The sequence below is a fragment of the Magnolia sinica genome, chromosome 18, assembly GCF_029962835.1.
Source record: "Magnolia sinica isolate HGM2019 chromosome 18, MsV1, whole genome shotgun sequence".
Taxonomy (NCBI): domain Eukaryota; kingdom Viridiplantae; phylum Streptophyta; class Magnoliopsida; order Magnoliales; family Magnoliaceae; genus Magnolia; species Magnolia sinica.
The window spans coordinates 17520459-17536519 of record NC_080590.1 but is presented as its reverse complement, the minus strand read 5'-3'; the positions used below and the strand labels follow the sequence as shown (position 1 = coordinate 17536519).

At 40.3% G+C, this 16061-nt stretch overlaps 1 protein-coding gene across 1 annotated transcript; it reads left to right on the top strand.

Moving 5' to 3' along the window:
• Positions 1-9052: 9052 nt before the first annotated feature.
• LOC131232238 (dehydration-responsive element-binding protein 1B-like) lies at positions 9053-9987 on the top strand. The gene has a single exon (XM_058228443.1). The coding sequence runs from the start codon at positions 9110-9112 to the stop codon at positions 9785-9787; it is 678 nt and encodes a 225-aa protein (XP_058084426.1). The 5' UTR covers positions 9053-9109; the 3' UTR covers positions 9788-9987.
• Positions 9988-16061: the final 6074 nt, after the last annotated feature.

The window sequence follows — 16061 nt, the reverse complement described above, 5'->3', positions numbered from 1 at the left end:
GGTAGACGATTGGGTGTGGTATTAAGTAAGGGAAGTTGTATTAACTCGACTTGGCGTCAGATAGTTCGACCAAACTGTCTCAAGCTTTCACGATGGATGGTTCTCAGGGGGAGAAGGAAAGACCTGACATCTTATTATGGCATCGACGTCTGGGGCATGTCTCTTTTTTTTGTTACTTGTAGAAATTATTTCCTCGTTTATTTGCAAGATTTAATGTTTCAAGTTTTCAGTGTCATGTTTGTGAACTTGCAAAGAGCCATCGTACTTCTTTTCCATTGAGTTTGAATGGAAGTCCAGTTCCTTTTATGGTCATACATTCTGATGTTTGGGGCCCATCCAACATCCCCACCTTGGGTGGATCATGTTGGTTTGTTACCTTTATTGACGACTATACTAGGTTAACTTGGGTGTGTTTGATGAAGGTCAAAAGTGAAGTAATCTTGCTCTTTCAAAATTTTCATAAAATGATTAGTACTCAGTACAATGCACAGATTAGGGTCCTCCGCAGTGACAATGGTGGAGAATATATGAGCTCTGAATTTCAGCGATATTTGAAAGCCCATAGTATTATTCATCAAACTTTGTGTCCTAATACATCCCAATAGAATGGGGTGGTCAAAAGAAAAAATCATCACTTATTGGAGGTTGTCCATGCTTCATTGATAGAAGCCCATATGCCGTTAACTTATTGGGGAGAAGCACTTGCCTCTGCAGCATACTTAATCAATCGGGTACCTTCCAACACTATTGCTTTTCAAACACCATCCCAAGCTCTTGCTGACACAGTTGACGCCCCAACCACCCCAAACTTGCCTCCATATGTATTTGGGTGTGTAGCATTCATGCACCTTCATAAGCATCAACGCAACAAGTTGCAACGTTGGGTGTTACGATGTGTCTTTCTTGGGTATGCTACTCATCAAAAGGGGTATCGTTGCTATCACCCTCCCACTCAACGAATGTTTATTACATCAGATATAGTTTTTCATGAAGACTCCATGTATTTTTCTTTTGCACCTGAACTTTAGGGGGAGTATCAGAAGGAAGTTCAGACTATAGACTATGATGATGTTCGTATTTCTAGATAAGTTCTACCTAGTAACCAAGATGACACACGGCTGGTCATTCAAGAAGTGAGTGATTTAGATTCAAGTGGTGATACATACTCTGAAACTGAAGTTATGACACCTTCGTATGAATCCCCCACACCACTTACACCTGAGTCACCGCCACACCCATCGCTTGCTGAAGATGATCCTTATCTTGTGTCTAAACCTGAGAGAAAACAACTGCTACAACGTCATACTAGAGGTATCCCTAAACCCACATATGAACCCGAACTTTCCAGTAAAGTCAAATATCCTATGAGTCATTATGTGTCTAACCATCGTCTGTCTGAATCAAATTAGTCATTTGTAAATCAATTATTTACTGTATCTATTCCTAACATTGTGCAGAAAGCCTTAGCCGATCCGAGGTGGAGTGCTGCCATGAATGAGGAGGTAGAATCCTTGTTAACAAATAAAACTTGGGAACTTGTTGATTGTCTAATGGGAAAGAGACCAGTTGGATGTCGATGGATTTTTACTATGAAATATAAAGCAGATGGTACTATTGAACGCTTTAAGGCGAGACTAGTGGCTAAAGGATACACTTAAACCTATGGAATTGATTACACAAAGACATTTGCACCTGTAGCTAAAATCAACACAATTCATGTCTTGTTGCCTCTAGCTGCAAACTTGGATTGGCCATTACAACAATTTGATGTAAAGAACACCTTTCTCCATGGCGAGTTGTCCGAAGAAGTCTACATGGATCTCCCACCAGGATGTATGATACCCGAAATACACAGTCAGAAGTGTGTAAATTAAAGAAATCAGTGTATGGGCTGAAACAATCTCCAAGAGCATGGTTTGGAAGATTCACAAAGTCTATGAGAGCCTTTGGCTACCATCAGAGTAATTCAGACCACACCTTGTTCCTGAAGAAACGGCAAGGTAAGATCACTGCACTCATTATATATGTGGATGATATGGTGGTCACAGGAAATGACTCTAAAAAAAGGAAGAATCTACAAAGTTACTTGTCCAGAGAATTTGAAATGAAAGATCTTGGTCTATTGAAATTTTTCCTTGGAATCGAAGTGTCTCAATCTGGTAAAGGTATCTTTTTGTCTCAAAGGAAATATACCTTAAATTTATTACAAGAAACTGGTATGTCAGTGTGTCAACCAGTTGATACGCCAATGGAAGAAGGTTTGAAGTTATGTGTTGAGGTTAATCAGGTACCAGTGGATAAGGGAAGATACCAGAGACTTATAGGAAGATTGATGTATTTATCACACACTAGGCCAGACCTTGCCTATGCGTTGAGTATTGTCAGCCAATTTATGAACAATCCTGGAGAGCAGCTAGCATATGATTGCAGTTATTTGCATTTTGAGGTATCTGAAAGCTGCTCCTGGAAAGGAAAGTTTATTTAGTAAAAATTTAGATTGTCAGAATATAGATGCATATACTGATGCAAACTGGGTTGGAACAGTAGATAATAGGCAATTCAAGATACTTCTCCTTTGTAGGTGGTAACCTTGTTACATGGAGAAGCAAAAAACATAATGTTGTTGCACGTTCTAGTGCGGAAGCTGAATTCAGAGGTATGACACTTAGAATTTGTGAAGTGTTATGGCTACGACTTCTTTTAAGGGATTTGGGCTATCCGCCTAGGCAACCAATTCGACTATATTGTGACAATAAGACAGCATGTGATATTGCCCATAATCCAGTTCAACATGACTGCACAAAGCACATGGAGGTAGGTAGATTCTTCATTAAGGAGAAGCTGGATGCAAAAATTGTGGAGCTACCTAAGATTCAATCAGAGGACCAGTTGGCCGATATCCTCACCAAAGCTATTTCAAATCGAGCGTTCTCAACGTTTTTGGACAAGTTGGGCGTGTGTGACATATATGCACTAACTTGAGGGGGAGTGTTGAAATACTGTAATTATTAGATCCCTGTAATTATTCTTTCCTATTCTAGCGAGAATGTGGCTGTACATGAGGTGTGAGCAGATTCTTTATTAGAATAACTTAATTGTAGGATCCATAGCGTGATTGTAGGATCTACACCAGTGATCCTCTGCTATATATGTATATGTACCAATTTATTGAAATATATGAGAATGAATTTTAAGATGAATAGTTGGGCAGTGAGCTGTCTAGAAAGGAATCAACTAGGGTAAATCCTCAAAAAATCATTTCTAATCATAACTTTTGAATTAGAAGCATCTAGAAATTACCAAAGATAGTACAAATACATTGAGATATACCCTACCTCAGAAAACATCTGTGAAGGGTTTCCAAAGTTGCCCCAAAATATCTTGCCCAACCATGATGAGACTTATTGACAAAAATAAATAAATAAATAAATAAATCTTAAGGTAATAACGTTGAAGAAGTTGGGCAATTTTATAGAGTGTTGAGTTCAAAAGAAGTTAGGTCAAATCTATCGAACATGAATTATATTTTTTAATTACTGTACTTTTTATTCATTTATTAGAATCATTATTATAAGATATTGTTAGAAAGCTATTGACAAATCCTACAAACGATTTCACAACATAAAGTTATTTTAAGATCAAATTTTGATTTGAAGACTTTTTTCTAAGCTGTAATTTGCATTTAATGTTGATTCTTATGTTTGAATTTTGGGGTAGTAAAATCATAAAGATGCCTTTTTTATATTATTTTAATTACAAATCATTACAAAATATAATATATGGTCGTTTGGATTTGAGATTTTTACAATAATACAATGAAAAAGTGCAAAGATAACAAATTTCTTTACTTTTATCCTAAATACATTTGTATTTGGTTAGCAATTCCTTTGTTTCATTTTGCGGCAATAAAATCATAATGATAACACATTACTTTACCAAGGTAATTGGCAAAACAAAAGGGCCCTTAGGTTAGAAGAGTCCGGTCATATTCTAGGGTTCTTATTTAGTCATTTTAAAAGAGTGTGGATAAGATTAAGCTTATTTATATATTATTTTTAATTGGTTTACTTTTATAAGTCTAATTTGGAGCATTTAATTGCATTAAGTCAAAACAATTATGTTATAGAAAACAATATCTAGTATTTCAATTTTGTTCCACTTCATTGTGAAAGCCCTCTATCTAATATACATCTCTTGCTAGCATGATAACCTTAGGATTCTCTTTTAATGTATTTGATTTTCTCTATGTATGTTCTCTTTATCTATTAAAAAAAAAAAATTTGTATACAAGTATCCTTATATAAAATGCCCAAAACGTGGATCAAAATTGGAGCATTAAATTTGTATAATGCACCACCGATATACCCCGATGTCACATTGAGGTAAGGATGTTTCAAGTTGCTATAGTTGTACTAATTGTTGTGCACAATATCAATACACATTAGGTGATATCACATTGAAGCATAGAATATCACACCAAACAACCCCTAACTGATCTCGTACGCACATATAAGGTATAATATAATTGTTTACACTTGTAGGAATGACGGATGAAATCTTACTCATACCTTAAGGATGTGTGTCCATTTCAATCCTTCGATGACACATTACTTACCAAAAGCATAATGACTCAAAGCTATACGTGCCTTTGCAATCAAGGAAAGCAAGATAATGTGAGAATAACATGTGTTTCTCACGTGAGTGGTACATGTGACTAAGCAATATGCCCAATAAGCTTTAAAAGTCTCACCAATTACAAATATTTCACAATCCAGATACGCACAATAAGGCTTTCTCACACAATTAGATGATCAGTGTTTTCACAAAGACTACGAAGGTTCTAAAAACTGATTATTCCTAAATTAGAAGGAAATCAATGAATATGATGATGAATCTAATTATGTCCGCTTGGAATATGATACCGTAACGTTCGAAGATCAAATGTGGATCGGAAAGGAAACCTAGATACAACCTTACGTCCTTAACTTTTATCGAGCCTTTGCCACAATAAGTTCGGAGTTTAGAGTAGCTTAAATCCGCAATTGTCATACACCATCACTACAGTATGCCCTATTGGTAGTGTAAATATCAACAACCTCTATTGTTGGATCCCCAATCAATTAAGTCTATACTTGTAAGATCGCACCAATCATATCCTACTGACTATTTACCTTGATTGTTTGTTCGCATGTATGATTATAAGTAATTTCTATTATTTTTCTAGCTTATTTTATTTTATTGTCACTAATTATATTGATCTTAATCCCAAATCAATAAAATCAATGATCTATCCTCTTTTTTTAAGTCTTTTTATTTATTATTGCATTACTGAGAAACTTGGGATCGCGATCACCGTTAAAAGAAAAGTCTTTAACTCAAGGCAAAGAGATCACACTGAAAGACCAACCCTTCCCTTCCAAATCGCCTAATCGTTGCATATTGGTGGTTGGACAGTTAGGTAAACTGTTAAAGGTCTGATCTTACAATTGATTTGGCACTTGGGGTCACAAGCGTTTTATTAAACCCGAGTCACGTGTAACTTTTGCATGCTCGACACTACTATCACACCCGATCAAATATGAGTCATTTCTTAACACGTGTGGTCTTGTGTCTGATTACACTACAATACTAACACTTTTTCAAAATGTTATTAAAATAAAAATCTGAACACTCTGAATCCTCGGCATGCCAGTAGCCCGCGCCCTTGTGATTACACATTGTGTGTGTGGTGCATGAGTGCGTATAATAAATGCACGGAGCATCAAATCCAAGTTGCATTAAATGCAAGAGTTATACCTCGGTGTAGTCCGTACGCGGATTGCGTCCTACCCCCGCCTGGACGGTAATCCGTCCGGGCAGGGATCTGTGGGGCCCACCCGTAATGCAAGTGTCTTATCTATGCCGTTCATTGCTTTTTTAATATCATTTTAAAATATGAAACAAAAATTGAAGCATATACATAGCTCCAGTGTACCACATCAAAGGAGTCTGCAGTGATAATGACACTCACCGTTAAAACCTTTCTAAGGGCCACTGTGATGTTTTTTTAATCATCAAACATACTAATAAGGTCATGCAGACGTGGTGAAGTGAAAATGCAAATATCAGCTTGATCCAAAACTTTTCCAGATCCGAAGAAGCTTTTAATGGTGAACGTTAAATCCCCACTTTGTGGCCCATTTAAGCCTAGACCTGCCTCATTTTTTGTATCTCACATTATTATGATTTGAAAAAAATGATTAACTGAGTGGATAAAACACTTACATTACAGTAGATCCCTGCCCGGACGGATCAGGGTAGGACGCAATCCACGTCCGGTGTAATCTAATGAAGTATTGGATCTCTCTATTTTGGAATCCGATTGGCTACTCCCCCCGCCACCAGCGAATGGCTGGTGGTTGGTGCTATGTGGGCCCTACCATGATTTATGTGTTTCATCTATGCCATCTATCTATTTTTCTAGATCATTTTATGATGTGAGACCAAAAATGAGGTAAATTTCTATCTCAAGTGGACCACATTACAGAAAACAGTGTTGAATGAACGTCGACGATTAAAAACTTTTTGGGGACCATAAAAGTTTTGGATCAATCTGATCTTTGTTTTTTTCCTTCATCTGGGTATGTATGACCTAATAAACAGATTGGATGTTGAATAAACAATATAGTGGGCCTTAGGAGGATTTTAATGGAGGATATCTAATCACTATTTTTTTCCTGTGGTGTGGTCCACTTGAGATTTTTATCCCTCTAATATTTTGGATCAAGCCTTAAAATAATCTGTTAAAATGGATGAACGGCGTAGATAAAATACATACATCATGGTGGAGCCCACGGATTATCAAACACCAGCCATGGGGCGGTGGCACGGGGAGTAGCCAATCCGTTTCCCTCTATTTTTAGGCACATGTCTTATTGTTGTCTTTAAGAAAAGGGAAATGGATTGGCACACACCAGCTATGTAGATGCTGTAGGTACGTGGGGTGTGTGAAGACGCACCAACACTCTTCGAGCTCCCAGTTGTACAAACTGTTCAAAGGATATTAAAGTTAAATGAGCCCCATAGTGATGTATTTATTTTATCTACACCGTTCATTTATTTTTAAAGATAATTTTAGAGCATCATTAAAAAAATAAATCATATCCAAATATCATCTTGACCACACTGCAAATAGCAGTGAAGATAATGATTTTCATCATTAAAAAATTCCTGAGGCCCACCATAACGTTGATTTTCCATCCAATCTATTTATACGATTAAAAGACTTGAATTAAAAGGAAAAACAAATTTAATATTAATCCAAAACTTTTGTGACCCCTAAAAGGATTTCAATGGTAGATGTTCAATCCCCCATTGCTTTTGGCAGTGTGGTCCACTTTATAGTTAGATTTATCTTATTTTTAGTTTCAAGACTTAAGACATGCTTGCCAAACATATGAACGATTTGGATATAACACATACCTCATGATCAGACCCACAAAACTCGCTGACATCGGTATAGCAGCTATATAGCTGGTGTACCATACACCAACTAGCTAGTGTAGGCACGTGTCGAAGACGAGCATTGAAGCTCCCCGAGCTCCGAGTTGTTCGAACGCTTCGGATGAAATCAAAGTTACATCGCCCCACAGTGAGGTAACTTAGCCAATCCGCTTCCAAAAAAACACGAGGGTTCGAAGGCATAAATAAACAAATATATCATGTAGTCCCACATATCTGGTCCGACGCAATCCGTTTCCTGCATAAAGTTAAACCTAGCCAACGCACGCACTGTACTACCACGTGGAAAGTATTTACACGCGCTATCCCCACGTAAGCAACGCGATTAAGAAAAAATAACGGGAGTCCACCCTCACCTATGCAGCTAATAGTTTAGTCAGTCACGTTGAAACTTTGACAGCTGGTTTCACATTGCCTAGTTTCATAGAATGAGGTTTCTTGTCCCTTTCTGCCAGCTGATAACCCCTCCACCAGCTGTTATTAGTGACCCCATATGTCCAAATAAGTGCATTTACACACATGGCCATATCAACAATCTCGACCACTTATTTTTTCAGCCCTCTGGCAGGCCAATTATATATATATATATATATATATATATATATATATATATATATATATATTAAAAAGAAAAAAAGAAAAAGGAAAGAAGGCTGATTATATGATCGAATACCTGAACGGTCCAGATTATGCACACGTACCACACCGTTGCCGGAAAATAAAGACAGATGGTGGACATAAGTGAATTGGCTGGTGTACCACACACCACTGACCTGGCTGGTGTGGTACGTGTCGTGTGAAGACGAGCGCTGACGCTCCCCGAGCTACCAGTTGTACGAACGGTCTAAAAGAGAACAAATTAACATGGCCCCACAATGGTGTATTTATTCTATCCACACCGTTCATTCATTTTCCAAGATCATTTTCTAGCAAGAGACCAAAAATTATTTATATCAAAATCTTAAGTAGACCACACCACAAATAGAAGGGACAATGATTCTCACCTATAAAATATTCATAGGGCCCACCGTAACTTTTATTTTCCATCCAATCTGTTCATAAGGTCACACAGAACTATATAAATAAGAAAAACAAATATCATATTGATCCAAAACTTCTATGACCTCTAAAAGGGTTTCAATGGTAAAAGTTCAATCCCCCACTGCTTGTTACAGTGTGGTCCACTTGATCTTTGGATCTATGGTATTTTTCGCCTCAAGCCTTAAGACAAGCTCACCAAATGGGCAGACAGTTTGGATAAAACAAATACCTCATGATGGGAACCACGTAACTTGGTGACGTGAACCCACCAGCCAGATCGGTGGTGTATGGTACGCCAGCCAATCCGCTTCCAGCAGAAGAACCCTTTTCGGAAATGCACGACACTACATTTCAAATCTTATCCGCACACACGTGCTTGTTGAAAAAGTGATGATAGCTTTCTGAATGACGAGGCTCGGACGTGGGAGCACCGTGTGCGAGTATCAACCGCAATGGAAGGCCACTACGTTTAAAAAGAAGATAGCATTCCAAGCACTGCCAGAATCAAAACCAAAACGAATTCAGCTTCAGTTTTCAACACTACTACTGCTATCACTTCCCACTTCCTATGGAAACCTTCTTTAGCTATGACTTTGATTTCAACCCATATTACGCATCCGACAATTCGTCGACGTCCATCAGCAGCACCCGTTGCACTATCTCGGATGAGGAAGTATACGCCACCGTTGCAACTAGTGGCCCGAAGCGGCGGGCTGGGAGGAAGAAGTTCCATGAGACGCGGCATCCCGTCTACAAGGGCGTCAGGCAAAGGAATAGGGGAAAATGGGTATGTGAGGTGCGCGAGCCGAACAAGAAGTCCCGTATATGGCTTGGGATGTTTCAGACCGCTGAGATGGCAGCTCGGGCCCACGATGTTGCTGCAATGGCTCTTAAAGGACGAAGGGCATGCCTCAATTTTGCTAATTCAGCATGGCGTTTGCGTGTTCCGGCATCCAGCAGTGCAAAGGACATACAGAAGGCTGCTGCAGAGGCTGCAGAAGCCTTTCGGCCGTCCGAATCTTACAATGCTTCTAACAATGATGGTAATATAATGCCGGAGATTCCAACAGCCTCTACGGAGAATGTGTCTTACATGGATGAGGAGGCGATCTTCGGCATGCCAAGATTGCTAGCTAGCATGGCAGAGGGATTGCTGCTTTCTCCACCTACATTCTTTGGAGGTGGGTACCACTATGATGAGGTGGAGATCGAAGCTGATGTGTCATTGTGGAGCTACTCAATTTGATGAAGAGTCTTGTTCCCTTGTTGTTATGGTTTAGGGATGGGGTCCACAACCTTTTATTTTTTAATACCGGGTGGAACCCAATTAGCCCAGAAGTACGAGCTCTATCTCTTTCCGTACAATATCATTATTTTTGGGTGGGCCCAAATTAGCCCATCGCATGTAAGATAATGACATTGTTACACTTCGAAGAATGAAAATAATAAAAAAAATCAAGTGTCTTAAATCTTCTTATTAGTAATCATTTATCCCCTTAATCACTACAGGACATACAAATCACATGCATGCACCATAACTAAAAGGAAAGTCCATCCACCCCACATGTGGGTCCTACATATCTATGCTGCCAATAGTGCAGATCATGAACTTGAACTGTCAAACAAGTGGAGCAAATGCATGAAAAAGCAAAACAGAAAAAAGAAAAAAGAAATATCAACTAGAAGGGAGGAAAGTCAGTCCAGATCATGAACTTGAACTGTCCAACAAGTGCAGCATTTCATGAAAAAGAAAAACGGCAAAAAAGCAAAAAAGAAAAATCAACTACGAGGTAGGAAAATCAGTCCACGTGCAAGTGCCGCCTCATCCATGCAAATTGACATAAATGGACGAAAAAAGGAATATTATTAGGCGGCAACGTGTTCCGGGATGGGACCATACACCTGGCATTTGTCCAATCCATGGGCTCTGAGGTTGGATCTGAACAGGGCCCACACCTGTTTGACTCAGATGGGGCGGTCACATCTAATGCGGGTCAATGTATATTGGCTAACACAAATGATTAGTCATCAAGTCAAAGCTAGAATCCAACATGATTCCTAAAGGAAGCTATGGATCGGAGGCAGTGTATTGTCGTAAAAGAATCAGCTAGATTAAATTCTTCAAAGAATCTTTTCCGACCATATCTTTTGAATTGGAAGCTTCTAGAAATTTCAAGCATCTTCGGACTATTAGAGATACTACAAATACCTTGAGATATAACTCACCTGAGAAAACATCATTGAGGGGCTTTCAAAAGTTGCCTCCTTTAAAAAGATTATGACTAGCAACCACGGGACAATGACATAGAAGAAGCCGCAAGACAACTTCACGGAGCGCCAGGATCAAATGAAGTCAAGCCAAAACTGCATGTTATATCTTTCAACAATCATATGTTATGGTTGTAATTAGAATCACTATTATAAGGTATCATTGGAATGTTATTGACAAGTACTATGAATGATTGGGCAACATAGGATCATTTTGAGATCAAAATTTGGTTCCTAAGTCCTTTTCTTTTCCAAGTTGTTAATTTGCTATTTTCAGTTGTTTTTAAGCGGGTAGACAATTTCAAGAGCTTAAAATAAAATATAAAAAAAAAAAAATAGTTGTTAAAAAAATAAGTAGCTCACAACAAAGATAGGCCCCACACAATGGATAGCACACATCCATCCGCGTTAAGTCAGCCCCACTTGATGGATGGTCCACATCAAAGCTAGGATCCATGTGATGGATGATGGACATCAAAGATGGGCCCATCTGATGGACGGTTGACATCAAAGGTGGGCCCACATGATGAACAACCCGTATCGTAGGTGGGTCCCCACATAATGAATGGTCTACATCAAAGTGGCCCACATAATGAATAGAGTGAGCTTTACATGATGGATGGCTCACATCAACGTGTGGCCCCTCATGATGGACATTCCACATCAAGTGGGCCCTGCCTAATGGATGGTCCACATTTAACGTCTTGCATGATGGACGGCCCATATCCAAAGTAGCCTAATATGATGGATGATCCACATAAAAGGTGCACCAACACGATAATGGACATCAAAAGTTATCCCTCATGATAGACAACCCACTTCGAAGGCGGGGCCCACACAATTGACATGTCAAATGTGGATTCCATCTAATGGTTAATGAACATTGAGGGGCCCCACATAAAGGACAATTAGCAATAATGGTGGACTCCATGTAATAGATGACCTACATCAAGGTGGGCCCTACATAATGGACAGTTCACATGAAAGGTCAACCCTTAATGACAAATGCTCCACATCCAAGACAAGCCTTGCACGACCGACAACTTACTTTAAAGGCTTGGCTCACACGATTGACGATCCACATCAAAAGTGGGTTCCATATGATGGATGATCCACATCAAATGTCCAACATCATGGATGACTCAAATATCATAAAACATGTAGATTGTAGCCATCTATTCTTTTGTCATTTGGGATAATCAATTTATGATAAGATCCACTAAAATAACTGTAACGTCTCGGAAAAATCCGTACGAAAACCTGAGTACCACTTCAGGCAGAAATTCCTAAGGATCGTATTTTGTAGGAATTAGATGAAAATTAATTAAGTACAAACTAAATAAATCGGTGGATTTAATTCGAATCACTATCTATACTAATGGCAAGACCCAAAACCATAACAATCACTGACTCAACACTACTTAAAAACCTAGGAGAAATTCCAAAAGCCTGTTGCTCTCGAGAGTACATTGAAACTCCGTATTTGACCTAAACCGCACGTCGAAAGTCCGATGACCGCGAAACTATAGGATTATGACCATCTTATTGGGCTTGAGGACCATCACGGGAATCGAACCCAAATAGTATCCAGAATAGTACAACTTGAGCCCTGAGTAAAGTGTGTGAGAAACACGAATATCTTTAGAAAACATAACTGAACTTAAGTAAATTAGGCCTTTCGCTTGCCGGTGAAATTGAAGATTTCGGACTGTCAGTTTCTGACCAAACTTCACGCATAGATCAGAAAAATTTTCCTACACATATCTGTATACTTGTGGCCCTGATCGAGTGACAACGATCGTTGATCTGATATAGGTCCTTCACGGTCGATCAGCCTATCCACTCGTGCCGAAATCGTAACCTGGCTTAGATTCATGGTCAAGGAACTTACCCTATGACGTAGGTGAGTAATGGACCTTCCTAAGGGCCCTGTTTGTCAAAAACATGCACCCTCTGGTTATAACCTAAGTATACCATGGCCCTTGGGCTATTGACACCAATTTTGGGCCTATTTAAAGACCTTAAACCACTCCACCCCTCTCTCATACGAATTTACTCCAAACCCTAGGAGAGAGAGAGAGAGAGAAGGAGAGAAAAGAGGAAGGAAGGAAGAGAGATTCCTGGAGATCTTTGTTAGGATTCTTTCCCACAACTTCAGGCACTGATTCACCTCTCTATTGCGCTACACGAATCGTTTCAACTATGATTTGGGTAAGAAATCCAAACCCTAACGCCGTAGTTAAGGTTTAGAATAGTCATTTGTCGACCTAGCTAATGGATTTCATGATTTATGTACCCGTTATTCCATTTTTGGAAACGTAGGATTCAAACCATGTCCGAATCGAGTAATCTGACGAAAGGTGCGGACTATAAACGTTTAGGTTATGGTTTTTAAGGCTTTTAATGTCAGCAATAATTTATGTCTGACTTGATTGCTGCCATATGATGTTAGTTACGACGTTTTCGATAAATTATATATTTGTGAACTATGTTGAAAATAAGATGCATTCCATGTGTTTGTTGAAATATTTGAATGAATATGAAATTGTGATTTGTGCTTGTCATGACTACAAATCTAGGATTCATGCTTAACATATGTATTACGACCACTTTGTGTAACGAATTGCTATGGATCATGTCGTAACTAATCTAGTCGAATCCGAGTCGCACGACGATTGTCGACAGTGGTTAAGCGACAAAGGGTGTTTATGCGCTCCATGTCGATTAAGTCTGCGTGTGCTCGTACCAATCAAACTTGTCAAATAAATAGATTGGCCTATTGTGTGCATGTCGAGAGCGGACCCATTTACGAGCTAGTCAAACTCAGCCTAGCTATGCCTATTCTCTCAGGCGGGTAAGGCCACACCTCCTCCCAACCGACCACGACACAGTGAGAGACACGACATACTAGTATACGGCCCTCATGTGCTCATTTATATCCACTCAGTTTCGACATTGGGGCATCCTCTGGTACCAAGAGGGTTTAGAAATTTTTACCCAGGGCCATCTATGGCAGCTCGATGCTAATAACATATTTTCGGTGTCCCATCTAGCCATCCACGACATGCTTGTGGAGGCTATGGTCCTGATGTCGCTAGGGCGTACAGTAATCACAACACACAATGCCAGATACATAAGTCATACAATCCAGTCATGCATCAATCCTGCGCATACCGTGCGCTCAAGTGAGACAATCTCCGCCCATCAGGTAGTCTCATAACAAGCTGCCCAATGACATATGCAATGGTCAACCACATCTCATAACAAACATGTACATGATGCGTATGGGCATGTATCATGATGCTATGCTGTCACATACTCATAATCGGTATCAATAACCAGTATCGACAATTGACCTCGACAATGTGAACATTTAACCAACATTGCCTCCAAGGAATGGCCCGCATAGAGCCTAACATATAGTGGATCCATGGCCTTACACAAGGGCCTAATATACAACACCATGGGCCTCACTCAAGAGTTTAATATACATCACGATGGGCCGCTCACATGGGTCTAATATACAATACAACGGGCTTCATCGCCTGGCCCTCAAATGCAACACAATGGGCCTCATCACATAGGCCTCACATACATTACATAGGCCTCAAATGCATCAAGCGGAGGCCGAAAACTCATCAGAATGAGCCTCAAATACGGGCCGCATATACATCAAAATGGGCCTCGGCAATCGGCCTTGACAATCGGAGTCGGCCTCGACAATCAGAATCGGCCTCAATAATTGGAATCGGCCTTGATAATAGTCAGAATCAAAATCGACAATTAGAATTGGTGATGATGGGCCTAACAAGGCCTAAGGGAAGGTCACAATGTGGACATTTAACCATCATTGCCCATCAATGTGACATTCAACCAACATTACTCCCAAGGAGTGGCCCACATAGAGGTAAACATATCATGGGCCCATGGCCTCACATAAGGACCTAATACACATCATTATGGGCCTCACTAATGGGCTGCATATACACTACAATGGGCCTCAGCACATGGGCCATAATTACATCATATTGGGCATCACTTGTGGGCCGCTTATACATCACAATGGACCACATCTCAGGGCCTCATATACATCACAATGGGCCACAACAATGGGCCTCAAATACATCATGATGAGCCTCATCACATGGGCTTCAAATACACAACAGGTGGGCCCCGAACATGGGTTGTATCAATGGGCCGCACCAACGGACCTCGCACAAATGGGCCAGAACAATGGGTTTATATACATTAAGTGGGCCCACCGCTAAATGGGTCATAATTACACAATAGGTGGGCCCTGCACTTGGGCCTCAAATACATCAAGCGGGTCGCATCAATGGGCCATGCCAATGGGCCGCATACATCAAGTGGGCTGCATCCACGGGCTGTACCAATGAGCCTCATATTCATTAAGTCGGTCACATTACATGGGTCGCACCAATGGCCTTCATATACATTAAGTCGATCACATTACATGGGCTGCACCAATGGGCTTAATATACATAACAGGTGGGCCCCGCATACGCAGCAAATGGGCCCCCCACCAGATGGGCAGTGTGGGTACAACATACATCGCAGTGGAGCCCATGGCATTGTCCAAACATTGTCCAGCACCGTCCACCACTATCTGGATGGTGTGGATGAAACAAATACATAATGGTGTGACATCCCACTGTCCCAGATAAGTGGACTGTGGGGATATAGAATGCATAAATCAAGGTGGCCTCACATGGGACCCATGGATGCACGGAGTGGATACAACACTACATCAGGGTGGGTCCCACCATAAATGGACAGATGGTTTGTATATAATACATATGTCATGGTGGAGTCCATGATCTGGCCGATCTATCAAGGCAGGCCCCACACTGTACATACAACATGGTAGGTTCTACACATGTGTGGGGCCCACGCTGTAGGGCAGCATGAATGAAACACAAATATCATGGTGGTGTCCCACACCACCTGTCCAGATGGATGGTGTGGGATCAAAACATACATCATAGTTGGTCTTTCAACAGATGGACAGCGTGGATTACAAAACATATATCACGGTGGGGTCCTCACAGATGAATGGACTGTGTGGATGAAGTAAATACATCACTATGGTCCCCACGTGGGACCCATGGACAACATGGTTGAAACACATGTATCAGAGTGCGTCCCACAGCAATGGACGGTTGGAGAAACACATGCCTCGTGGTCAGCCCACAGCTATTGATGTCAACAGCAGCATGAGCTGCTGGACGGCT

What these genes read in the sequence shown, in the direction of transcription:
- LOC131232238 (XM_058228443.1), top strand. Translation starts at nt 9,110, where the DNA reads ATGGAAACCTTCTTTAGCTATGACTTTGATTTCAACCCATATTACGCA.